Raw genomic sequence first — 26896 nt, forward strand, 5'->3', positions numbered from 1 at the left:
TAATTATTTGTCTTTATCCGAACAATTAATATGAATACTTTTATAACTAAAAGTATCTTCTCAAAATTATCGAAAGGAGTGTGTGGAATATTTTAGGATAAATTAGTTTGAGGGACTGAGAGCCACAGAGCAGCCGATAGGTGTTCATGTGGCGCTTGAAGAAACGTCGTCGACGTCGTCATCATGGGGTCACGTGACGCAGATAGCGTCTCTAAAATGGCGCCGGCACTGGTTTGAAATCCGCCGCTCGTATTGATGAGTGTCAGTTCGGCGTCTTCGGTGACTTCGGTGAGCGGGTGTTGCCGTCGAAAGGTCCTGCAGTCTGCCCTTTACGTGGCGTGTTCATGTGCTTTTCTATCTGGGAAAGCGGCTCAGATAGTCGACGAATGAGTTCCGATCATATGGCGGTGGCGCTCGTTTGAAATCCGCCAGTCGTACTCGAGTGTCTGTTCGGTGGCCAGACACCAGACGTTGCCGTCGACAGAGCGGACAGTGTACCCCATTTACGCGGCGTGTTCACATGCCATTTTACATCTCGGAAAGTGGCCCGGGTAGCCGACGAATGAGTCCCGATGGATGACCCCGCCAATACCGAGAATACAACGTAAGTGCTTGGGCGTTTCTGCCGCTGCTTAGGGCGACGCTAGCAGTACTGCTAGAGTGTTGTAATGGATAGCTCGTGATGATGTATGCAAGCCGTTTTAGTGGTTGCTACGTGTTAATTGTAGGTTATTTATTTGTCCTTTTCAGCGACACCACCCTCCAGCAGCGGCCGCCGCGTCGCTCCTCGGTGAGTTCGCTCTTCCAGTTTTCGCTTCCACTTTTCGCTGCGTTGACATTCGAATGTTTCGGGAAGGATATTTGCATTTGTGCGGTGTTCTGCAGTTCTGTTGTAGGAGAAAAGGAACCGCGACGCAAATAAGACGAAGACGAGAAGTGTACTGTCGTGCTGTTTTGTGTCCCGGTTCCTTTTCTCCCACAACTATGCCGAACCAACTGGCCCAAAACTTCCCCCTATTGAATCTTATTTCATTTCTACAGTTCTGAGCGCGCCGCTGGTTCTGCTGGCATAACGGACCGTACACATCTTCCTTTTCTTTTTCTGCTCGCGCTTTCGGCGAGCGTCTATTTCTCGTGCTGTCCACAGGCAGCTCCGCCAGTGCGAACGGCCACAGAATGCATGCGCACTTTCAGAAGGTCTGGTGACGTTTGTTTGCCTTGTGCATATTTTCATGAGATGTGTGTCAACATTTTAAGTGAGGGGAAAGAGTGTTGCGAGCAGAATTTTGTACTGAAGTTCAATTTTGTTTTATACCGCAGACGTAAACATTGAGGAAAATTGTAGTTTGTATAATTGTGTATAAAATATTAAGCGGTCAAAATTACATCTTCAGCATTTCCAGCGTTTTTTTTTTTTATCCTTATCTTTAGGCACGCTCTGATTAGCAGACATCGGCCGCACTTGTCCAGATGGCGTAGTACGTGTATGGCATATTTATCTACAGGTTAAACGAAGTATTAGCGATGGACCTTCATGGTGACAATGATGTTTACTGCACAGTGCGAGAGTTTGTCGCAATTTTACACGATATTGCGTGAACTCTCTCTGTCCGCACCTCTCAAGAGACAAACTCTTTTGAAATAAAAATAAATTTTGGTAACTTAGGGATGCTTTAACGGTCTTCAAATCTAGGTCATTTGTTTTGAGAGACAAACACGCTACACATGGGTCAGAAAGGCTCCCCGGTTCAGACGGCTAGAAGGGTATCTAGCAATTACCTTGTGGTGTTTGAATTAGTGGCGTATCTTGAAGACATTACAGTGATGCTGACTGTAACTGAGTACGCTCATTATGAGTTAATTACATACAAAGCACACTCCCACCGAAAGCAAATGCCATTTAGGAATTTAAAGAAGAAATGTACAGATCAAAGCAAGTTGTTTGAGTCAGTCTCATGATAAGCACACGGTGGCAAATGACGAGCAGGGGTGAGGTCGATTAAGTCTACTGCGTTCCACTCTGAAGCAGAGCTTAAGCGTCTGCCTAGTTTGTTTTTTTAATATTTGTTGAAGGAGGTAGAGAGTTGTTTCTGGGGGACGAGCATTTTGGGCAAAAATAACTGTGTAGGGGGTTTGTGTTTCCTGGGCTTCTTTTTTTGAGTCTGTGTGCATTTGAATCTCATAGTATTTACTACATTGCAGAGTGATAGCGTAAGTATCCTCCCCTTCACACTTACCGTGTGAACGGTTCTGCCTGAAAAGAGTGGTGTTTGTATGAAAACATGGCTGCAGTTTGTGTTTTCTCCTGCCATGCACATGCTATGGACTAGGATCGTACTTCAGATTAAGCAGTCACCGAGCGTGGCATTTGGATAAAGTGGGCAAAAGATCGGTTGTCGAAGGCGTCAACATAACAGTCTAGTGAAGGTGTGTGTGTTGGTTTTTGTATATCTCTAGATACGCATGCCATCCACTCGATGATAAACTAGAACTCGTTAGCATTATAATTGCTCCAATGTCTGCTGTGCAAGCACAACTGCTTTCAAACAGTTTCTAGATATTTATCTGTTTGTGCAGGATTGCGCACTTTTGTAGCACACCTATCTTTTTCTTTTTTCTTGTAGCTATTGTCAAACCTTGATTTAACGAAACCCAATTTAACGAAGATATCGTAATTCCCCCTCACACGTCAATAGAATCCAATGCATTGACTAACTCAAAATAACGAAATCAATTCCATGATCGGTCCCAATTTAACGAACCTTTTTTGGGAATCGCCAGGTAGGGAAACATGCAGCAGCATTGAATTCCATAATGCTGCAGTGGAGCCCAAGACTGCTGAAATTAAAATTTATGGATGCTGGAACATCGAAATACTATAAAGTCTGCTCTGTCCACGAAACCTAATATCCCGAGGCAGTGCCTACCCCCTCTTAATCAGAATATTGTGTCTAAAACCAGTCATCGGCAGCCCATAGAAAACATAAATCACGGGCTGAAGACTCGTTCGCTCATCTGCTTTTTTTTTTTTTTTTTTGTGTTGCTTATGGCTTGCTTTCGTATCTACTTTCGGCACTTGCCTTTTTGATTTTTAGTTGCTGTTTTTCTTTTTCTCATTTTTTTTTTGCCTGCTTTTGAATCAACATTGCTTTTTGTTTTGCTTTTGTACTGGGCTTACTTTTGGGCACAGGCTGATCGCAGTCACGGCTTTGAATTGAGCTCTTCTGGAGCTGCCCTCGCATGACACATGCTGTAGATTTTGCAGGCAGTAAAACATTGTTTTATGATCCTTGCGAGCGAGTTAAGATCCCGTAATTAAGATTGTCAAACTGCGCTAGATGCAAAAAAAAAAAAGCATATTCTTTACTTGTTTTTATTTATTTATTTTTTTTTTCAGTCCCCGAAGTTTGAAAAATTGACTTGTTTTTATGGCCAACGTTCCTTTTTTTTTTTTCTTTTTTAGTTTCATAGCATGTACACTCAGCGCCAGTGATAGGTGGCCCTTGCTAGATTTCCTCAGAATCACATTCATACAGTCTGATATTCAAATATTTCAGTTTTTTATGCCGAAAGTAAGGTTTCTTCCATGTTTAACGGTTCCAAAACTTTTCTTTCCTCTGAGCTGCTCCAAATATAAATTTTACTGCTCCAAAACTAATATTTTGCTACAAATCCTATTTGAGCTGTTGCACCACTGGGAAAGGGGCTATTTTTGGTCTATTTTGTAGAGAGCACTCCAAAACTTATTGACGGTGAGCCCACGGTAACAGCGCTGGGCAGCTTCGTTCCGCTTTTTTTTCAAACTGCGTGGCACAAAACGAGAGTTGTAGTGTTCAGTTGAATTCGCCAGAGGGGTGCCAGTGGTAAAAAAAGCCTAGTGTCACATTCTAATGGGCGGTGTTGCAGTTCGGTGCTTTTTTTGTGGCGTTCTTTGTGTGGTTCGTTCACCATTGTGCTTCTGCGGATAATTCCCCGTGCCTTGGAGTGCATGCTTCTCAAGCTCAGCTTGTTAGGCCTACAGTGCTACGTGGCACTTCAGATCCACGAGAAACCAGTGTGGTCATTGATCACGAAGCGCAGAGACTTCTTTGCTAGAAAATAAATTTGTAGTCCTCTCGGGCAATTCTTCATGAGTAATAATGTTTGTTTCTTGTCGTGCACTAGCGGCGCCGGTCATTTTGCTGGCTGCATTTCATCTTGGAAGCATTAAGGCTTTGCGAGTATGATGCCTTGGTAGCTTTTTGGATGTCGTCGGACCTTGCAATCGAATGTACCAAATTACAGAACCGGGAAATGCCTCACTCGATTTAAGGAAGTTCCTATTTAATGAAATAATTCACGACTCCCCTCAACTTCGTTAAATCGAGCTTCCCTCCATGCCAGGCACTGTCTTTCCATTCTGTGAGAGTCTATACCTGAAAATTGAAAACCCACAATACCCTAGAGTCCGCAGGTCTCTTGGGCCTTGCCGATAATGGTCTCGTTTGCAAGTCCTTGTACTTCTTGGGTCATTGCTGCTGCCATACTGGCATAAATTCTGTGCAAGCTAGTAAATGCTGAATACTCAATTGATGTGGTCTGAATGCGATCACTTCACGTTTAGCCTGCTCAGATTAAGCTGCACCAATGCAGAGAGCTTAAAGTGGTAGCGACATCGAATTTTCTTAGCATCTTTCTGCTTTTGGATTGTGTGTAAGACAATAGCAAACACGAATCACCACCTGGAATTCGCCTACAGTCAGTGAGTAATTTAAAATCGAGAATTTATTCTTGCCACGCAGTTTTGGTTTCAGGTTGCCGAACGATGGTTATGACATAGCAAGTGAGTACGCGATCATCTCGGGCACGCAAGAACTGCAATATAGTAATAGTTATTTGTCCACTCACTGCCATACCGGCTTATGAAGCAGATCACCGCAGGAGGTTTTGTGAATTAAAACTGCAAAGCAGTGAATATGTTGCAGCTTTTGTGTACGTCATATGATCTCGCACCCACTTGCTGCATCGAAACCTCTGTTTTGCAATTTGAAACTGAAGCCACAAAATAAATTTCAGTGACAAATTATTTACCGAGTGCTCGCAAATTATGTCGTGATTCATGTGTAGCTGATAGGTTCTCCTGTCCTGCACTGTTGATTATATTGCAGGCTGAGCAACAGCTATGCCAGGAATAATTATCCAAGTAATTATTATTTGTCCACACTGTACAGGTGGTGTCCCAATAAATTGTGGTGTCACTATTATGTGGCGATTCATGTGTAGCTCATAGGTTCTCCTGTTCTGCACTGTTGGCTATATTGCAGGCTAAGTGACAGCTATGCCAGGAATAATTATCTATGTAATTATTATTTGTCTACACTGTACAGGCGGTGTCCCAATAAATTGTGGTGTTCCTATTATGTGGCGACTCATGTGTAGCTGATAGGTTCTCCTGTCCTGCACTGTTGACTATTATTTGTCTACACTGTACAGGTGGTGTCCCAGTAAATTAATGTGGCGTTCCTCACACAACGGCATCTTCAAATCATGATGCAGCCACTGAAAAAAATTTCAAAATTAATACTAGCAGGCATCAATCAATTAGTGTGGCTTTCTTCTGCGTGCATAAGAATGCACTGTTTAATGTTGTAATGAGTGCACACATCCGGCCGGGAATACGGGAGATATTGTAGGCTGTTACCTTAGAAAAAATTTTCAGGTGCTCCTAGCCCCTATGCAACTCCTTTTATTAGCAAGCCTTCGGTGGGGCATCTTGAATGGTGCATGTTAACTTCTAGTGATGGATATGCCCATTGTCTAATACTGCTGCTGCTTTTTGCAAACGTGAATGTGCAGTGTGCAAGTTATGACATGTAGTGTGTGACAAGATGAAACGTAGTAAATCCCGTTTCCTCTCGTTCTATTGTTTGGCACAGTACTTCTTCATCTCTGTAAGGAAAAGTCTTATAGTTGGGTATTTGTCCATCTTGCTTGGAGTAAATGATGTTCAGTTCTTTTTCATTTGTCTGTTTACTAACCTTTCTTTTACGAAATTGCTTCTGTAGATCCTGAAACTTGCCAGGCTCCCCCTCGAAGGTGTTGACCAAAATGTCGTAAGTGGACACCGCACCTTGGTATTATTGCCAATGCACTTAAGCTGCTACATTTATGCTTGTGAGAAGCACTGACTAGGAAATCCACTTGTGATTTCAGTGGCATTTGTGTGAACATGAACCACAGCTGAAGTTAAAAAAGTAAACAAGTTAAAACTCTCATGCCCAATTTGTGAGGATGTAATAACAGTATTTATTAGCACCAGAAAAAAATTTTCTGAATGTTGGTGACAGGTTTTGCATTTCGAGCTTTTTATTGTTAAGTGTTGCTCCTATCCAGATATTTCCAAATAACTGGTAGTTGAGAAAAAACAATTATGGTATAATTAAAATCAGCTAGCTGTGCTAATTGCTGAACATGTGAGAATAGCACTGCAAATTCTTACTACAAGCACATGCAGCAAACAAAATTCAAAATCATTCCAAAGGCCATTGATGTCGTAGTGCGTCTATTAAAATCCTAGCTCTTTTGAAGAGTCGTCTTTTAGCAGTATTTCTGCACGTCCTATACTACGACTGCATCTCTCAACTCGTTGAGGCATAGATTGAGTTCTGACCTGAGGATTTGAATTTGATTTGCTTCTGAGTGCATAAATTCGATATTTGTATCTCATGCTGTCTATACTGTTGGCAATATGCCAGACATTACGGGGTTAATGACCTCTGTTTCACTATTTACTCTTGGCAATATACCGAACATTATTGGGTTAATGACCTGTTTTAGTTTGAAAAATTTATTTCCAGTAATATACAGGAAATGGGCCTCGGGCGAAAAGCTACAGCGATAGCTTGAGAGATGCCCGAGGCCCAGTAATGGCAGAGCAACAGGACATGTGACGTTAAGGCAAAAATATACATATATAACATGAAAATTATGAAGCACAGAAAGAGCACATATATACAAATGAAACAGCAAGTTAAAAAAACAGCACAGTAAATTAACGACCCACAATAGTGTAACAGTATGCACGAAATATGGCAAAACGTAATGCCTTAACCAAGTATGGCTTAACCAGAGGCACATGCCAGTTATTAGTTCAGACAAGGGGACCAAGCTGAGCCAAGTATTGCAGTATGCAACAGTGGAAACCCGCCTGTTAATTTTTCTCTTTAGGAGCTTTGCACGATGCTTAGATTTGACTGGCTTCATTGATGGTGCTTTTTCTTGCATTTAATTGGTCGCTGAGGACAGCACCATCTAGTTTTTGTTGGCGGTAAAATTTGGTAGTTTCGGCTTTTTGTTGACAATCATTTAGCACCAACATTTTGTTCTTCATTGGTTGCCCGATTAAATCTTGTAATTAGGGTGAGGGTCAACTTTGAGCTTTGGAATCGCTAGCTTAAAACTAATGGCAGTTCGGCTGTTTGGCGATATGTCAGCAAATAAGTACATGTCACTGTGATTTGCATGCAAAAGGTTGGCTGCCTTGGTAGTGTGCATGTGTTTCCAGCTTTTAAAGGCTTCATATCCGTGAAAGTAACCTCGTATTAGGAAATGGTGATCAATCAACTTAGTGCAACTATAGTTTGTCCTCGGCGTTACATTAAAGCGTTGTTTCTGGAGGGATGCACGCTGCGCCAGTTTATTGGCCTCCTCCTTCAGTCTGTTGTCCTATCGATTATTTTATTTGGACGAGGCGTCTTTTCTCTGCTTTTGACTTGCAGACTTTTGGATCTCCTGCCCTTGTAAACTACACTGTGTGACAGCACTTAACTTCCTGCTAATACCTGCCAATAAAATTATTATTATTGCATGCCTTGCAATGAGCAGCAGGAAAGTACTGAATTCGTGGATCTGCTTGTTTGTGTGACGGCAACACTGTGTAAGCTTTTTGGATCTGTGCGGCAAGCAGTGTCATTTCCACCATATTTTGCAGTCACGCGAACACGGCGGGAGGTGCCGGCGTTCGAAACGAGTCAGCTTCTCAGACACGCACGAAATAAAGTAAGTTTTGTTGGCGCCTTTCTCTGGCATTTTTTGTGTGCTGTCGTCTGCCTTTGCAGAAGTTGGTGTTGCTTTTTATTTGTAGCCCATTGCAGTGGTGGAACTACTGCGCCAATTTGCCAAACAGCCAAATCAGAAATCCTGCTACATGCTGCTACAAAATCAAATTTTTGCCTACTTTTGCGCCACGCCTGCCCCAAAAGTCTTTGAATAACTCTGCCGACAGCGAAACCGAATTGTCGCAAAACCAAAACTGTCACCTGCTGGCAACACTGTGCAAGGCTGAAGAATATTTTTGCAGGTCCTTGGCGGGCAATCATGTGACACAAAATTGACGTTTGTCGACGTCACTTGCGTCTCCTGCCGGTGTTTTTTTTTTTAAATCTACTGGAAGGGAGTGAGAGGGTGCTACAAGATATCTCTAAAGTCCAATCAGCGGGAAGGGTGAAAGGAGGGGCTGACAGTCTGGCGTTCTGGCCGTCGAAGGGTAGAAGCACGTTCAAACGCGTGACGGTTTCGAGCTGCCTTGGGCGCCCGCTTAATTTGTGTGCGCGGGTGTGTGTGCGTGCGTGCAACGGATGTGCGAGCATGCTGGCCAACACAGAAGGTGCGGTTTCAAACTAGTGATGGTTTGGAACTGCCCTCGGCAAAGCACAGCTGGAGCAGTATATACGCTTGCTTCATTTTCTTTTTTGTATGGCCTTAGCAACGGAGGGAGCGCTAAGGACTTCACTGTTTCTGTGCGCGCGCACTGGACTCTGTTAGCCGCTTTTGTACCTTAAGTTCAACCCCTTATGTGGAACATCTTGTATAATTTCACAGCTTAATTCCAAACATCAATGTTTATGCACCCTTTAGACGATTATCTCAGTCTTGACAGTTATTTCTTTTCCGCCACTACAAAACCGCATGTGTGTGGGCACGCGCGTGTGCAAATAACTTATGCGCAGGTACTCAATATATTTGCAGCCTCGCATACGGTCAGTAAGTACCCTTGGACGTTTTCATTACAATGAGGAAGGCATACGCACAATCCCTGCAGTGCGCTGCGAAGAAGCAGACGCAAGACTCAGAGTTCTTGCATTGATTTGATTAACTAGCCACCCCGCCAAACCACCGGAAGGAAAAGCAAATATTGCGAACGCACGGCATCGTCGCTCACTCTACATCCCCGCGCATCGCGCCTTTTGACTGAGTAGCGCCAGCAGCTCGCCTCTCTCAAGGGGAAAATAATCTCCACCCAGGACCTGCAGAAGTATTCTTCCTCCTTTCCCTCTAATGAGCACGGGTCTTGAAGGAAAAAGGCACCTCGACATTACCCTGATGTACAGAATAAGGACACCCAGAAAAGAGGTCAGAATCAGGAAAAGGTACAGGAAGAGATCTGGCTGACCAGAAATATGAGCACTAATGCTGAGCTGCTTTTCTCAAAAGGGTCAAGTCTAAAAAATTTGCAGACGTTGAGAGTGGACAAGCCCTTTTGAAGAATGGACAGGAAAGGCTCACAGCAGCCCTGTCCAAGCTGGAGTCGTCAAGACAAAGAGAAGAAATAGGGCCTTAAATTTGCAGTTTTAAGAAGTGGCAGTTCTGAATTTCTACAGAGAGCTTTTACATTAAGACAGCTAGCAACCTTCTTTCCAAGGCTGCGGTGTTTATAGTGTAGTTGCATATCTCGTTATGCCTACCCTCTGAATAATAACGGCTTTGTTTTTAGCAAAGCCCCCTGTTTGCTTAGTTTGGGGCTTTTTAAGAAAAGAACAGCACTTTAGACTGCATTTGAGCTTGAAGCTTGTTTTTGTATGGCTATTGTCGTTACAAACATCTGAGCAATTGAGTTGCAGAAGTAAAACAAGCCTTCTTTATTTAAGCGTCTCGAGATTTGAAATTTTGCTACAAAACATTTTTTTTTTGTTTCTGCTACAAAAGCTCGAATAATTGCTACAAAATGCAATTTTTCCTGCTACAAAACTTGAAATTTCTGCTACAAACTGCGATTCCTTCTGCTACAAAAGCTGCTACAAGAAGTCAGTTGCCAGTTCCACCACTGCCATTGCTGTAAGCCACGTCACCGTTGTTGTCGGTGTAACCGAGTGAAAGAGGGTCACGAGCCGAACAGAATTTCTTGGAAAAGAAAGAAGAGCCACGATTCGCTCCTGGCTTCTTTCTCTTCTCCTGAGAAATTTGGCTCGCAAGAAAAATAGTGCTATATAACTGCACAAGCATACATACAAGCATGTTTAAATTTTCCATTGGGGATTATCGTAATCGTTCTTAAAATTTTTTAAAGGGCTCAGATTTTTATTTCTTTCATGGTCACTTGCCCCAGACACAGATGTGGGCAATATTAAAGCAAGCCACTAGTTTAGATTTAACAACCTAATTCATTTTCGCTTCTGCTCTGAACTTAAAGGACTGAATCATGCATACAGAGGGAAATTATTTAAACAAACGGCACTTGTAACCCATACTAGAGGCAATAATTTGAACTGCACGAATGGTGTTCGTGCACATTGATGGGCTCCTGAAATGCTAATTTCGGTAATATTCTAATGCAAGAGATGCACAGAGGTGGTCCTCATAAGTATTCAAATTTAAAAGGTTTGCACGGAGTGTGCAAATTACAAGCAATGTTTAAAAGTGCTCCCGGTGACCGCTTACAACCGATTGAGTATTTAGTGGTGTTGCGTTTTGTACGGGAAACATGCAGGCCACTTGTAATTGACTTTCTTTTAATCTTGCAGAAGTTATGGGAAAATGGGTAGTATAATTCAGCCATAGCCACTTCACTTCAGTTTTGAGGCTGCTGAGCATCTTTTTCTTTTTTCCCCAGACTTTTCAACTGCGAGAACTCTGGAGAGCTTGCTCCCAACTCTGGTAAGTTACACTTTGCAAAATTGATGCTGCATATTGTACACACCCATTTGAAATCCTTTTTTTTTGGATATCGGTCGAAATTCGAACAGCCACATTGCTGAAGGGGATGTCACAATTAGATAAGGGCCGAAGCCCTACTGGGCAAAGTCGTTCTGCCTTCCTTGCTATGAGTGGTCATAAGACAAGAAAATTGGTCGCTCAAAGCATGCATTGTGCACTTGGGTTTCTAAGCTGAGTGGAACCTCTCGTTGCGAGGAGGTGCCTGCATTTATACAGTAGTGTCGTACACAAGAGTGAAATGTGATCTTGCCGAGTAATGTGCCCGAAGAGCATTGATCTTCAGTTTCCAAAACGGGCAAAGGCATCCCCAAGGGGGAAACAAGCTATGGGTTTACTTGTTAGGTCCTGACTTTAATTTTACTGGTACCTTTTGTAGTTGTACAGGCAGGGGGTATCTCGCTAGTTTTAATGGTAAAGTTGCATGAAAGGGGTGGTGAAATAAGCGTGTACTTAGATTTACTCCATAGTTTACGTCATTCGAATGCTCCATTTCAGACTCCTGCAAAGGCAGTATGATTTGAGGCTGTATTTTAAATAGCTGATTTTTTTTAGCTTTCTGTATCATTGTTATGTTTCGGGGGATATTTTTGTAGACCTTCAGAAAACATTTGTCTACGGCTATGATGTTTGTAGTTTTAGTGGCACCTTTACATTTGGAACTGTATGGCTTGGAGTGGCAACTTTCTGTTGTCTGTTTTTTTGAACATGATTGAATTAGCGGGTTTGGAGGCAGATTAATGAAGTATAGCAGAGTTTCTCAAATGAGGGTCCACGAAGCGATTTTTCGGGATTTGAGATGCCCACGGCAACAAAAAATGAAAGGTTTCATATCGGCTCTGGCCTGGCTAGACATGGTTTTGTAGGGTTGAAAGCGCGGAGGTTCAAAGCAGACTTTAATCTCTCAAAGCGAAGGATACATGAAAAGAGTGCGGAAACAGAATGCGCACGAGAGAGAGAGGGAGCGTCTATGGAGTTTGATGATTGCATCACTGAAACTCAAGCTCTGGCTGCACTGTTGGATGGGGGTGCAATACAGAGAATCTCGGGTGTCCGGCGAGCGAGTGGCTTGGTGTTGGGAGCCGTAACCTTCCCAACAGCATTCTTAAAAAAAAAAAAAGATACCGCCACCATCGTGTCGCCTCGTCTCCATGTCGTCTGCATACTGTGGCATGCTGGTGTATAAAGTGCGCATATTTTATATGCCTGCTTAGCCTTGACTCAACCCTGATTGCGCGACCTGCTCCTGAAGCTGCGCTAACACTCTGCACAAGATATCATTCCACTGGTTCCATTGGTCTATAGACCGACACTGATCTGTGACGTAAGCGCGATGCGGTGGCGCTTCTGTCGCCAGGCTGGGCCGGTTGGGGGTGAAAACTAGGCTTAGCGCCCATAGGAATACATGGACCCGAAAAATTTCGAAGCAATTTTCTAATTTCACGGCGCACGTATGATCTCGTTACAGAGCAACTGTGAACATTCTAGAACAGATCACGAAAGTATGAAATCGAGGCGAAGTATCTTTAAAATACCGCGAAACGTATGCGGGTGTGAGTTGGGAGGGCGACCCATAGAAACGCATGTAAACACAACTTACCGCAACATTTTACTCTGTTTAGCAGCGTTGAACACTTCCCATTTTTTGGTAAACGTCTTGTATCACGCCCTGACATGTTGCATGGCACACTAATTTCCTTGCAAGTACTAAAATTCTGACGACTTGTGGGACCGTTCACAGCATGATAAACTGACCGCACACAGTTGCAGGCGGCCATGCACCACCCGCTGTCGCTAGCAGACGTTCGGAGCTGGAGGCGGCCGCGGTGGGTATCGCCAGCTGCGCTGTCGTCTCCTGCAATGCGCGACTCTCGTTCGTCCCGTCCGTATTGTTGTATGGCGTTTGACAACTGCCTTTTAAATGTAATTCTGTCTAGGATGTATCACTTGAGGGACAGTATTATCAAGCTAATTTACTCCATGCGGCAGCATATCAGACTGTAAACAAAACTACGTGTTTCGCTACATGAGCATTTTGGGGGTGTCCGAATTCACAACATAGATTATTCGGAGAGTTTTAAAAGTAGACCGCCTCCGCAATGATGCAGCATACTTCTTCAAAGCGCTGGCCAATGTTTAACGACCCGCCACCACTTCTGGTGCTCTGCGAAACGAGAAAAAAGTTACGGTAAGTTGCGTTTACTTGTGTTTTTATGGGTCGCCCTCCCAACTTGCGCCCCCATATGTGTCGCAGTGTTTTAAAAATACTTCGCCTCGGTCATGAGATTTCATACTTTCACGATCTGTTCTAGGATGTTCATGGTTACTCTGCACCGAATAAGGACATCATAGGTGTCTTGTGAAATTAAAAAACTGCTTAGAAATATTTCGGTGCCATGTATTCCTATGGGCGCTAAACCCTATTTTTCAACCCCAGCCGACTGAGACGCTGCAAGCGCCCCCTTTGTTTGTAAACACTGTGTTGGTCTATAAGGGGTCGTCAACACGTCCATGGCTGACAACCAAAGAAAAGGTTTAATAACAGCCGCTCGTACATAAGGACGTTTCAGAGAATTGCACGTTGAGCATGCTCAGTCTAAGAGTAGCATAAACAAAAGCGGAGGGTGTCTGGTGAATGCTGCAAGCAGCAGGCAGCGTGTTCCGAAAATCATATTAGTCGCTGTCTGGAAAAGGAAAGGATTTTCACACTCGGGAAGAAAAAAAAGAACAAAGGAAATTGCTAATGCTTATGTGTCTGTTGCAGATGGTGTCTTTGCCAATGCAGAGCAGTCCACCCCTAAGTAAGTAGTATTGGCATATTCAGATCCATTTTTCATGTGCATGCTGCATTGAATGACATCAATAGAGTTCAGTTGCACAAACTGTCAGTGACCAATGGCAATTCAGTGCTCAATGAAGGGGAGAGAGCATTCATTATTTGGCAGATTTCCTTTAATTTGGGCTTGGAATTGGTGAACTGTTGGTTAGGTGCAAAAGGAGCTGCGGTGGTGGTGCTAGTGGTTTCAACTTGTGCACTGTTGTGCCTGAGAGTCTGCATTTCAACCTTTCGCATTGCGTTTTTTGGGGCATGTACCAACTGACAGTATACCAACTCGAGTGACGTTGCTTTTATGAAAATCCAACATAACCACATTTGTTGTGTGGGGGGTCACTTGCTGGTAGGCAAGAGGAAAGTACTTGCAAGCAATGCAAGGAACATTATCACAATGGAATAAATTTATAAAGAGTGTCGATGGGTTTTATTGGTTATATGAAATCACTTGGAAGCCTCCAGTGAGTGGGTGCACGCACCCAGCAAGCCACGATGACATCACCGGGGAAGCACATTGAAAGCACTTTAGTTTTACTTTGGCACATCTTGTTTGAAGATGCAGAGTGAGACATGCTGCTGTTAATATGTGCGTGGTTCCCTTTTAACTGCCCCTGCTTACTCTCGCCACCTTTTTTATTTTTCCAGGACAAAGACAGATGACCCGTTCAACGGCGACGCAAACCTATTGGCCCCAAAGTGTGGCGAGGAGCACAGTGCTCTTGAGCAAAGTTTCTACTGCACCGATGATGCGGCCGGCAACAAAGACACGGTTTGCCGGTCAGAAAAGACGTTGATTCTGATGCAAGATGCACTATCGTGCCTTGTGTTTGGCGGAGCAAGCAGCGTCGAAGGCAAGGATGACCCCTCCACATGTCCCAACAAGTCGACCCTTGCTTCCGAGGCCATGGACTTGACCTATGCCAATGTCTCATCTGCACACGACTGCACTGGTGCAGGGGACAAGGATATTTCCTCCGCTTGTCTCAAGACCACACTTGGGGACAAGGCCATGGACATCACTTGCGCCAGCACGTGTTATGAATTCCACCATGCCCTAACTGCTTCACCGGAGAGCAAGGGAGTTTGCGCCGTCAACAAGACCAGTCTTGATTGCAAGACCATGGACATTACTCTCGCCTTGGCCTCTCCTACGCTCAATGGGATGACTGTGGACCACGCTAGTCTTGTAGCTGGCAGGAATTCCACTGCCGGTCGGCTTAACAAGACTATGCTCATTCACGAGAGCATGGATGTGACCTGCAGGGTTACCTCTGAAGCTGAGCCGACGGATGGCTCGGTATACCTGCACGAAACAATGAACGTGACTTGTGCAAGTCGTGCCGTGGATCTGGAAGCAGATGCAGCCGCAAGTGAAACTGATATTGAAACATCTGTAGGTCATCACCAGTCGGCCAGATTGGACCTTGGCACCTTTGTCGCATCGATGCGAAAGGGCAATGTAAGAGATATATTTGAGGATGACGGCAGCCCTGCCAGGACTGCTTCTGGTGTGACCACTGTGAGCGATAGAACTGGAAGAGCCGAACCAGTTCCATCACTCAATCTCGCCTCCTTTGTCGCATTGATGCAAAAAAATGATGCTAAAGACGCACTGGGAGATGATGAGAGCCCTATCAGGAACGCTTGCGACTTGGCTACTGTGGCTGATTCAACCGGCACTGTTGACCCTGTCACACTGTGCAGTCTCACTTCTAATCAGATGATGGGGAAGAATGACACACTCAATGTCTTGGAGGATGACGGCAACAATGAGCATTGCTTAATGGATGTGCCCAAAGATGCCGCTGGCTCCAATGAGTGCCGCACTTCAGCTGTAACCGATGAAGTGCCAAAGATAAGCAGTGTTCTTTCATCTCTGCCTGTAGACATCTCAATGGCTACAAACTACCTGCCTGTCGGCATGAGCATCAGCGGCTTCGACCTCAGTGGCAGGGATGGATTGAATGAGTCCTGTCCTGTCGAGGGGAATAGCAGTGGGTTAGCTGTGCAGCCAGAGGATGCAGAGCACTCTGCACCTTATATGAGCTTGACTTGTGCCTTCACAGGCGGCTTGGGCAATGACAGTCTGGCGCCGGCTGCCCTTCCTTCAGCAGACGTCACAACCTCCATTGCCATCAGAGATAAATCCAGCGGCTCGACATTGCTTTATGGCAAGGAGCTGAATGATGCTACTGGAAATAGAAACTCTTTCAGCCCCGAAAAGACATGTTTGATGAATGTCGCAATGGATGTGACCTGTGCAAGCACAGCAGCACCACTTGTAATTGAGCAACATGCTGCTGACTCGAGCAAGCAGTGGTTAGAACTGGCTGATGGCAATGGTTCGTGCTCCGCGATCAAGGCATGCGAGCATCCTGGCAAGGGGTGTAATTCCGTGGAAGCCATCGAAGCAGGCAACTTGAGTGATGGGTACGGGCCAGGTGGCCGCTGTTCAGGAGCCTATGGCATTGATCTTGACAGTTCCAGGGAAAGCGCAAGAGACTGTACGGCTGCTGCTCCAGGGTTTCCGAATGTATCTGTGGGATTCGTTGGCGCAGTGTCACCTTTCAAGCAGCCTGTAGAGCCAACCCTAACCGGTGCACCCCTTCTCCTACCAGTTTCCCCTTCTGTCAAGGTGACTCCCTTTGAGCCCACTGTGAGCAGCACGAGTCTTCCTGATGGTGTCCCTCAGGAGTGTCCACTTCCGGACGTGGGAACTGTGCCGTCGTTTCGCGAAGCCACGCCGGGGTGCAAGGATGGAGTGCGGCATGTAGAGTCTGCGGCTGTGACGACACCTGTTCGACCCACGTCTTCAAGGAAGTGTGAAAGAAGGGACTTGAGCTCCTTGAAGAGGCAACTTGCCTCTGAAGTAGAGGGCGCCAGTGTCCTGAGTGGCAAAGACAGCATCGTCCTCCAGCAGCTGGTGAGTCCCACTATCAACGCCAGGCAAACTACAAAGGCTGCCTCAGCATCAAAGCCGAAGCGCTTAAATGCTACCTCGAAGGTGGACTTGAGTGCTGTGCACAGGAAGTTAAACGCATTCCTGGATTCGACTGGAAACATCTCTGGGCTGGATGTGTCGGCCTTGCTGGCAACTACTGCTGGGGACATTGACTCTATTTCAGGTGACGCATCATTGCCACGTATCGTGCCAGAAAAAGCCAGCGTGCTCAACGACGGTGATGTAGTAAGGAGCTCGAGTAAAAGCAGGTGCCAGCAGCCAAACAGCTCAATGCCTGGGTCCATAGACAGCGGAGATGGGGCAGGCAGTGGGAAAACTGCATCACAGGTGCCAGTCGCGGAAGGTGAAATGCTGGCCAGCTCTAGCCGTTCAGAGAACGGCGCAGTTCTGAGCAGCAGTGTGCCTTGCGCTTCCAAAGTTGGCTGTAACTCGAGCGTCACTGCCACAATCCAGGATTCAGGGACAGCTGGCAGAGTTTCTACCAGTCTGGAGGCCAAGCAGCAATCGGCTCTTTCGACTGTTTGCTCATCCAAGAAGTTTGCAGGCAGCACGTCGAAGTCTAGTAACCGGTGTGACAGGGTAGGCTTTGTTGTGAATGGTGGTGCTGCGCAGAAGAATGCGACGTTTGTTGTGAATGGCGAGACAATTCAGGATTCAGGGACCGTTGGAAGAGTTTCTACCAGTCTGGAGGCCAAGCAGCAATTGCCTCTTGCGACTGTTTGCTCATCCAAGAAGTCTGCGGGCAGCACATCAAAGTCTAGTAACCGGTGTGATAGGGTAGACACTGTTGTGAATGGTGGTGCTGCGCAGAAGAATGCAACATTTGTTGTGAATGGAGAGCATGCACGGAAGAGTGCAACGTTTGTCGTGTCGTCCAAGGATGCTAGGCCCAGCGCTACATTTTCTGTTCTGCCTTCTCCAAACTGTGATGTCGTGTGCATTGACAACAGTGTCGGAGTTGAAAAAGTGGGTAGAAAGGCGGAGCCCCTTTCTGCGCCGGCAGGCGCCTCTCGTGGCCCCTCTGCAACCAGCTGCTCTACAGCAAAAAGCCTCACCGCACGTGCACGTCAGTCAAACGACACACACGGTCGTGACCAGAGTGCCGTCACTATCAAATCTAGGAAGCGGCTAGAGTTCACCGAACTGTGTGAACGGCCCAAAAGTGTCCAGGCAGGCACCAGTGGTGACAGCCTAAAACTAGACTTGTCTTTCGATGCGCAAGCTGTCACTTCAACCAAAGCAGTTTCGGAATTGTCTGGCCAACTTCCTTTCTCCGGCCATTCTCATTCTTCTTGTCGTGAACTGCACACCTCGTCAGCAGGTTCGTCGAGCAAGATTCGGAAGCAGAATCTGAGCTCTAGCTGCACAGGCTTCGATGAAGAAATGCTCGTGGATGTTCAGGAACCTTCGCTTGTCAACAACAGCCCCACGGCAGCCTCCACGCAGGACATTCAGCTATACAGTGGTGCCACCTCCCACCAGCTGACCTCTCCACAGGGCAGCAAGGATGCAACACTGGTCGACGGCCACATACCGGCAAGCTCCTTTTACTCCACATCGACGGCAAAGAAGAGGGACAGGCCTCTGTCGGTGCTGTCTCCTAGGTCAAGCCAGTCCAGCAGGTCGAAGGCAAAAAAGCACCGGTTGGCAAAATCTGGTACAAAAAGCACCAGCCGCAAGGGCCACCGTACTCCGGCATCAAGCAGCAGGAAACGCAGGGCTTCGGCGGAAATCGCAAGCTCAGACAAGTGCAAACAGAAGGCTAAGGGGCAACATACGCCAAAATCAAACAGCGGGGAATGTGGGGCTTCACTGGAAACACGGAGCACAGACAAGTGCGAACAAAACGCTGAGGGGTACGTTTCGGGCTCTCGACAAGAGAATAAGTCCAGAGTGGCAGTTCTCGAGAAGAACGACGATTTTCGCACTCTCTTTGCGTGCAATCAGAAGCTAAGGAGCCTGCCGCCCACGCCGCCAGGGCTGATAGAAAACATTCTGAGTGCAGCGCTGCCCGAGCAGGAGCCTCAGGAATTTGGTGAGTTCGCTACCTTGCCTTTTTGTCACGTCCAGTTCCTGCGCTTTTGTGTTGCGAGACTGCAAAGGCTGCTTGTGATGCTTTGCACACATCGCATTGCACTCGGGCACCTGAGATGGGGACGATGTGGGTTCTACCAGTGTTTACAGGTGTACACCTTGCAAGAGCTTGTTGCAGTGCTGATCTGTTTGTACTGGAATGGGTTTAACAATGACCCTGCGTGCCACATAGTTGTACTGCCGAAGCTCCTGTCTGCCACACAGCAGTGGCGCCATCTGCTCTTCACTTGACACTGTGCTACAAGAAAGCAAAAAGACTGCGGTGAACAGACCTCACCGCACCTTCAGTGTTGTGTCACTCTCTTTCTTCCTGTAGTTTCGTGCAGTGTTCCCAATTGTGCAGAAATGCGCGGCCCTGTTGCTGGTACAATCTGTTGGCAAAATGTTGAAAAGCGGCCACGAGGCATTGAAAGCGCAGAGTTGCAGATTCTTTCAGGATACCTTTCTTTCTCTCTTCGTAGTACATGACGGCACTATTACTGCATTTCGAAGCAGAACTATTTAACATTATCAGCTGTGGGCCCACATAAAAAAAATATATAAAAAAAGACGGTGGTCACAGTAGGTCAAAACTTGAGTGTTTACGAACAGTGGAGGCACTCACGGTGCCTGTAAACTACCAAACATTGAGCTTGTTGACAACTGCACAACCTCCTGACAACAAAATGTATTGAAAAGATCCGGTAGTGAAAATTCTCACAACAGCATAGAGATAGTTAAAGGGTAAATGAAAAAAAAAAAAAAAAAATGCGCCTTTGGGAAGCCAGCAGGGACAATTGCAAATAGCTTTTATTGGCCGCTTCCAGATGGCACCACACTCTGTATGCTCCCGAAAGGTGCATACTAAAGCTAGTCACTTTCTGAGCGGTTCTCTTCTCCACTCTCTGGTTTGTGGTTCGGCTCTTGTGTCTGTTAGTCCTGATGGATTGTTGTGCAAGCACTAATCTAACACTTCAGTAAAGAAATCGTTGACTCTAGCTTCTGTATGAAATGGGCACCATCTAGGCCCGCATCCCAACTTTGCTTCCCTTTTGGTTAGTCAGTTGTCACTGAAAGAAACGTCTTCAAATGGGACGAAAGTTGAGACGCAAACTGTAGATCGAGTGCAGTTGGCTGCACTCTGTGCGCCAATGTTGTGTGTGTGTTTGCACCTGTGCATTTGTGCGTGTGCTCAATGGAGGTGCGCCAGGTGCAGGTAATCTGGAGATTTCAGTCTCGTCAACTCTGTCATTTTGTTGCAGCAGGCGTTCAAAGCGAGGCTGGCGCTGCAACCCAGGCACCCCTGAATCTTCCGGACATGTATGTTCATTTTTCTTTCTCCTTACTTGCGACCTCTTTTCTGTGTTAGGTTATATTGCCAAGAATTTGAGTCTCTAAATAAAGCATGCGGGCATTCAGTGTTAGTAGTGCCCCGGTACAGCACTGCACCAGTGTTGCACCAATTTCTTACTGCCACTGTTAAATGTGGTGTGCGCTGGCAAATTTCTTGGTGCATTGTATTTATTGGCCCAAACAGCTTTCTTTGAAAGTAGTCTTTTTGTTTGTGTGTCAGTGCCTTGTAGAAACAGCTGTGGCACCAATGTTCTTGTTCTGGCTGTCATTGTTACTAGCTATTTTTGCTGGCAAACTGCATTGCAGTGGGGCAGTTTTTCCACAAAATGGACCGCCAGTATAGACCGCGCCACGATTCACTTCCCATGGCGACTTCTAGAAGAGTACTTGATAGTCTTGCTCAGAAGAGTTGGATCAAACATTTTTTCCCTGCGACTTCATTCCATTTTCATTGCAATGGGGTAACCTTTTGCTGCCAAGTGGGGCCAGAAGAAGCTGTGCAATAGGCTTTCACCAGCAGCAAAAAATTGATAGAGTTGTCTTTGGTTCCACACCATAGCCAACTTACGCTAAATTCATTAAATAGACAAGTTGTGTTGTGCACAAACACGCTGCCCCAGCAAATTATTCTGGGGAGATGATTTATTTCATTCTCCGTCATCAAGGTAGATTGTCTCAAAGAGTGCTGGAAGAAAGATTATCTCTGCTATCTGCTTGCTCTGTGTGTCGTAACAAAAAGCATAGTGTTTATTCTTTCATTCTTATGTAGTATTTACTGACCACTCATCATAGTGCATTTTACATATCCTTATAGGAAATAGGAAAACTGTGATACCGTTGTCTGAGTATGCAAATGAGAGCAGTTGATCTAACTCTTCGCATACCTGTCCTACTTTGACCAATTCGCGGTACTTGTTGATTTCGTAAATGCCACAAATATCTGGGTGGATTCAATTTTCAGCATGGTGAAAACGCAACGCAGACTTGGCAGCAAGCGATGCAATTCTCATAACGGAGTCCTTTGAGATTAGACCTGCATGATGCTGTCAGCCATCCGCACTCCTTACCCTGCTCTGGAATTTACATTGGCAGCAAGGATGGTGCTCTTTCTTGAAGGTGTGACGTTTTAGTCACGTGACGCACATTGGTCACTTCTAAGGGAGTGAATGGCATTTTGCTGAGCAGTTTTGAGCCACAAAGAACTGCGTCCATGACGGCCATAACAAGAGCCTTACGCTGCCACATGTAATGCTACGAGCTAGTAATAGTAATTGGCTCGCAAGAAACAAAAGGCATAGTATCTGTCATGCTTCTGTGGACACCTGAACCCCCCTAAGGGAAGGGAGGAAGGTGGGTGTGAAAGTGGAAGGAGAGAAAGAGGAGCCGTAGTGGAGGGCTGCAGAGTAATTTTGACTAGCTGGAGGATCTTTAACGTGCACTGACATCGCACAGCACACGGACACCTCTTCGTTTCGCCTCCATTGAATTGTAGCCGGCGGCGGTCTGGATCGAACCCGGGTACTCTGGCACAGTAGTCGGGCATCTTACCACTGCACCACCACGGCGGGGCCTGCGAGCTACTGCAATTTCATATTTGCCTTTTCTAATGTGAGGGGACTTTTTCTCTGTCAACGCAGCTGTGAACCGGTTGAGTTTGACACCGCTGAAGTTGACCTGACTGCTGGGATCAACATAGACGACATTCTGGACCGCCTCGACGATGCCAATGCTCGGGAGAGGATCTACTGGAGCTTCACCGAGCTTCCCGAGGAGTCATTGTAAGTGGCCTTTTAAGAACTTGTAGCATGGAAACAAAAAAAATCTTTGGTACAAATGTGTTGCGAACGTAGGAAAAAAAACCTGACAAGTGGCTTTGTAATCTGTCCTCTGGCTGCTTCCAACCCTGTTTGCAGGAAGAAGTGGGCGTTGCGCGCCATACGCATGCAGCCACACAAAGCAGTCTTCGGCTTCATCAACGATGTAGTGAAGCTCGCTGTGTCACTGGGTGATTTTGTCAGGCAGCCAGGCAGCACGGACAAAGACGCTCTGGCTAAACGGGCGGAGGGAGCGGTTCCTCGGTGCAGCAAGCTTATTACGGCACTCAGTTTCCAGATAAATTGCAGTAAGTGTGCTCGTGACGGGTTGTGCCCATGGTACTAAGGCTTCCGGCCTCTTTTAACGAGAAAGCACTTCTTGGCTAATCCATGGCGTGCGCAGAAAGTGACTGTCCGCAAAATGCGTGACCAAAAAACAGATCCTAAGCCAATCTGACACAATCCACATAATATGCCAAGAAAAAGCCAATACTGAATGCAGTTGTAATTGGCTATAATACCTGAATCATCATCGTCGAGAATTTTATTTTAGTTCATCGAAAGAGGTGACCGGAGAAAAAGCTGCTTTGCTTTGCAGCTTGACAAAGCTCCAGCCACCCGCTGCAGTAATCACTTGAACAGCACAGTTTTGTAGAAATTAGTAACAGGCGTGTAGAACAGTCGGCTAACAATGGTATCGTTAACAATGCAAGTAATCGATAAACCAGGCACTAAGGTCATAAATATAGCAACATCCACACTGAAAGTTAAACATTTTAAAAACATTCTTGGGTGGCATTGTCAGGATGTCTGTTTTTCTTCAGGATAATTGAGTGCATATCATAATGCATGTTTTAGTCGTAGCTCTCCATACATTGTACGAAAAAATAGAACAAGCCATGGCGACTGGTAATGAAAGAGCACTGCATAATGACTAGGCACATTAGTCGTAGCCCAAATCCAAGCCATAACCGAGAATACACATAAGCCATTACTATATCCAGTTGTGGTTAATTGGCTATAATGCCTTAATGGCAGCGCATAGTGACTTACGGCATTAGCCATAGCCCTAATCCGAGTCATGGCCAACAATGCAAACCAGAATCCACATAACAAGCCAACCAAACCCAGCGCAAGACGCTCCTGTGTGTGACAAGTGCTCCCCTTGAATTTTTTTTGTTTTTGGTACAGTTCACGGATGTGACACCCCCTTTTTTTTTTGTGTTTGTGTGTGTGTTTACATTTCTAGAGCCAAAAGCTCGCCTCAACCAGTACCTACTGCAGCAGCACTTCCTGAATGTGTTCAAGACAGATGAGCTGCTCAAGCGGTATCCTACCACTGACTGCCTGGGAAAGGTGACCGCCTTCCTTGAAATTACTGCTTGCACAGATTGCCCGCATTTGTTTTGAGGCCAGGCTACACACCGCCAGTTGCTTTAAAGCTCTGAATGTGGAGTCCATTTCGATCTTGTGTCATGAGTGTGGAACGAATGGCACCAAAAGTTTTGGTTCCTCTAGCGAAACGAACTCCAACATATCCAGAAATACTCGTGCAGTCAATTTTTTTTTACCTGCACTAAGCTACATCATTGGAGGAAAACTGTAGATCCTCCAATGAAATTTCGCTACACTAGTGTAGCTAAATATATCTAAATGGCTGCCCCACTGAGAACGCAAAATTGAAGCCCACTTAATCGGCTGCTGCCAGGCTTTTTTTTTATCAAGAAGTTTTCTAAGCTATGAGAGTCACTGGAGCCCTGTGCATTTTGCTAAAGAGCAGACGTATCCTTTGCTTCTGTCGGCTTTACAGATGCTGGGAGAGGTGGGCGCCTTCTTCGTGCGGTACCTTCCACTCGTCAAAGACATTCAGTTTGTCTCCCGGTTCTGCCCATATAGCCTCAACCCCCCCATGTGAGTAAGCATGGCCGCGGTGCCATTCAGAGTTCTCAAAGCAACACTGTTCGAAGACTCCCCCGTTTCATCACATCATCGAATATGTCAGTAGCAGTAAACAGGCGGATGTCAAACGGAGAGATTTTGGAAGTTTGATAAGGATAAGCTTCAGCTGCTACAATAAAACAAGCTCCAGTTCCAAACAAATGCAGCTGGTGCTTCTTGTTAGAACTCTGGCCGTTTGTCATCGTCGCTAGCTTTTGTAGCTCTAGTGTGGTTCGTGCATAGATGTCTAAATGCCTAGTTTGCATGCACGCTTGTAGACCGCCGAAGTTCTGCGCACACGGGTCTGTGCTAAATGCGGTTTTTCTAATGGCATCGAGCGTGTAACGTTGCACATTGCTCGCACTTCAGAGTGACGTGCAACGACTGACCACACTGAATTCTATTCCTGAAATCTAATGGACAGTGCCTGAAGCTTGTGATTTGCTTGTCGTGTTTCCTTACAATGCTCCTTAAATTTCAGTCACACGCTTGACATTGTACACCCGGGGCGGTTGATATGGTTCCACCTGGATCTTCCCATTGACATTGACACATACCCGGATAGTGAGATCATCCCTTCATCGCGACCATACTCTGACCAGTATCGTTGCATAAGGTGAGTACCTGGATTGCCTTCCTGTCTGACCTTGGAGGGGTTTTCTCTGGGAACAGAGGCAAGGCTCTCTCTTCGGTTTGCATATGCATTGAACCACTTGCAATTTTGTAGGCTATATGGCACACTTGGTTTTCTTTCATCTTTAGCACGCATTGTCACCACATATCGCAGCATCCTTTTGCTCCTAGGAAGTCTGCTCTGTAAGAGCCGCCAATAAGGAAAATGTGCTTCTTCGGGTACTGTAGAACAGAGGAAGAACTGCCCTTATTCATTTACTCTGCAAACTGTTTCTCGTTTTGCCACCAAACTCGTGTGAGGAGGCGAACCCTTAGATCCCAGGAACTGTAGAAAATTCGGTGCGCTGCAAATTCACAGCTTTTCTTTGTCTGGGAGCATACTTTAGTTAGCAGTGGTTTATCTTAACATGAATTTAGCTTCTCGTTTTGTAGCTGGAGTGCCTCATGTTAGCCAACAAATGCGGTGCACATACTTCAGAACCTAGTGGCATCCTTCGGCACACTCATGCAGACAGGTTTTGTCACCCTTATTATTTTCTTCATTTATGGAGTCGCACGTGACCCTCTTTTTCTCACCTGGCAAATGCCCGGTGTTTCAACTTGCTTTCTTAAGGCGTAGAGAAACCGTGGGCGGTGCCTGAAGGGGGAAAAGAAACTCATTGAAACCCTGGGAAAATATTTGCTGCTGTGACATTTCAATACTAGGCAAGGCTTGTAGGCATGTGCAACATAAGTATAAGAAGAATCTCGCCTTTTTGTCTGGTCAGCAGAAGCAATTCTATTGTTGAGATCCACCACTCTGCATGGCAGGGAACAAAACATGAAGGAAAAGGCGTAATGTATGCTGGCCCAAAATTGGCCCATTGCTTTGGCACCCTGCTGGTAGGGGTTAGGTGTCTCGTAATACCCTTGTCTCATTGGTCGCTGCCCTCAACTACGTGTTGAACAGGGCAGCGTTTGGATGGCTTGCAGTGCACGTCGCACGTTCCAATTTAAACTGCTTGTGGCTGTACAGCAGTGGTTGTTCGCTCTCTTGTACCTGCAGCACGGAGAAGCTTCGCCGCATCGTGGCTCACGTCAGACCGGGCCCCTTCTACGTCAAGCGGATCGTAGAAGAAATAGAGGCTTTCATGGATGCGTGACTTTTGCGGCCACGGGTACTGGCCACTCGTTTGCAGACTGGACACCATCGAACTGTCGGACACCGACCTCGGGCCGAGCTCAGCCCGATTAGTTTTAGTAGGCCATGCGCTCATTCGCAAACAGGATACCTCCCAACTCTCAGAGTTGGCACCATTTGCTTTTAAGTGCAACACAGAAGTGTTCTTTTAGCATCACTGGACTGCTGCTTAGATCGGAAGTGCGCCCGAACTTGAACCAGACACCTTAATCGTCGGGCCATGTTTTATCCAATTGAGAGTATGCCTTCATGTTCAGTGGGTTGGACAGGTTGCATTAGTCAAACATGCCAGCAGCGCTCGAAACAAGGCCTTATCGGGGAAGAAGCGTGGTGCTGTGGAGAGTCAGAAGCACACCGTGGAACTGTTTTCACGCAAATTTGGCACGGGTTGCCGCCAGTGTAATTAGCTCTTATTGGCCGTGTCTTTTATCAAATTAATGGAGTGATTTCAGTTTCTGCCTTTTTTTTTTCTAATCATCTCCAGGTATGTAATATATATCATGTATGTATGTAACTCACACTTCCTGTATCTAGGGGGCCTTGGCAGAATTAAAAGTACCGCGCACCATGCATGATGGTCAGAGTGAAAGAAATGCATGGTTGAATGAACGTCTTCGTCGGATGAATTATGGCATGATGCTGTGTTGCATGAAACAGAGAAGAAATGCGCTTGTTTTCATTTGTGTGTACTTAAGGGTGCTCTTTTTTTTTTAATGAAGATGCCAACCAGTAAAAACCAGATTTCTGTTTGACGTTTCGGCTCCCAGGACTGGAAGGCCTTGTTTAGTTGCATTCATACACATGTTCCTTAACGTGATTAGTTGAGCATGTTTTTAAACGATCCACTGATACTGCATTGGGAGCCAATACGTCGAACAGAAATCTCTCCTATATTGGCTGGCGTCTCTCTCTTTTTTTTTTTTTTTTGTTCAAATGTTCCATCACATTCTGAACTTTAAGGGAGCTCCATGTGTACTTCCCTCAAGCAGCTGGAATTCTTAATCGGTGCGAATTTTATGCTCTATGAGATGACCATTTTGTTCGCACCTTTGAGAAGTGCCTCGTGTTTATGTCCAGCCCCTCTCACCTTCATACATCTGTGCTAAAATGTGTACATATCTGATTTCATTTTTATGTGAAAG

At 45.8% G+C, this 26896-nt stretch overlaps 1 protein-coding gene across 2 annotated transcripts; it reads left to right on the forward strand.

The window, feature by feature from the left end:
- Window positions 1-153: 153 nt before the first annotated feature.
- On the forward strand, window positions 154-26692 carry LOC146173499 (uncharacterized). 2 transcript variants are annotated; one of them, XM_084585578.1, is made up of 14 exons: window positions 154-604; window positions 751-790; window positions 6045-6092; window positions 7970-8037; window positions 10868-10911; window positions 13733-13769; window positions 14447-18798; window positions 20102-20156; window positions 21827-21967; window positions 22103-22311; window positions 23253-23359; window positions 23814-23914; window positions 24423-24557; window positions 25620-26692. In XM_084585578.1, the coding sequence occupies exons 1-14, from the start codon at window positions 573-575 to the stop codon at window positions 25714-25716; spliced, it is 5466 nt and encodes a 1821-aa protein (XP_084441704.1). In that variant the 5' UTR covers window positions 154-572; the 3' UTR covers window positions 25717-26692. The 2 variants fall into 2 exon arrangements, with proteins under 2 accessions (XP_084441704.1, XP_084441703.1); XM_084585577.1 differs by having other exon boundaries at window positions 155-604; window positions 20099-20156.
- The last annotated feature ends 204 nt before the right edge of the window (window positions 26693-26896 follow it).

Source organism: Amblyomma maculatum, chromosome 11, assembly GCF_055883805.1.
Source record: "Amblyomma maculatum isolate TAMU_Amacu chromosome 11, ASM5588380v1, whole genome shotgun sequence".
Lineage (NCBI taxonomy): Eukaryota > Metazoa > Arthropoda > Arachnida > Ixodida > Ixodidae > Amblyomma > Amblyomma maculatum.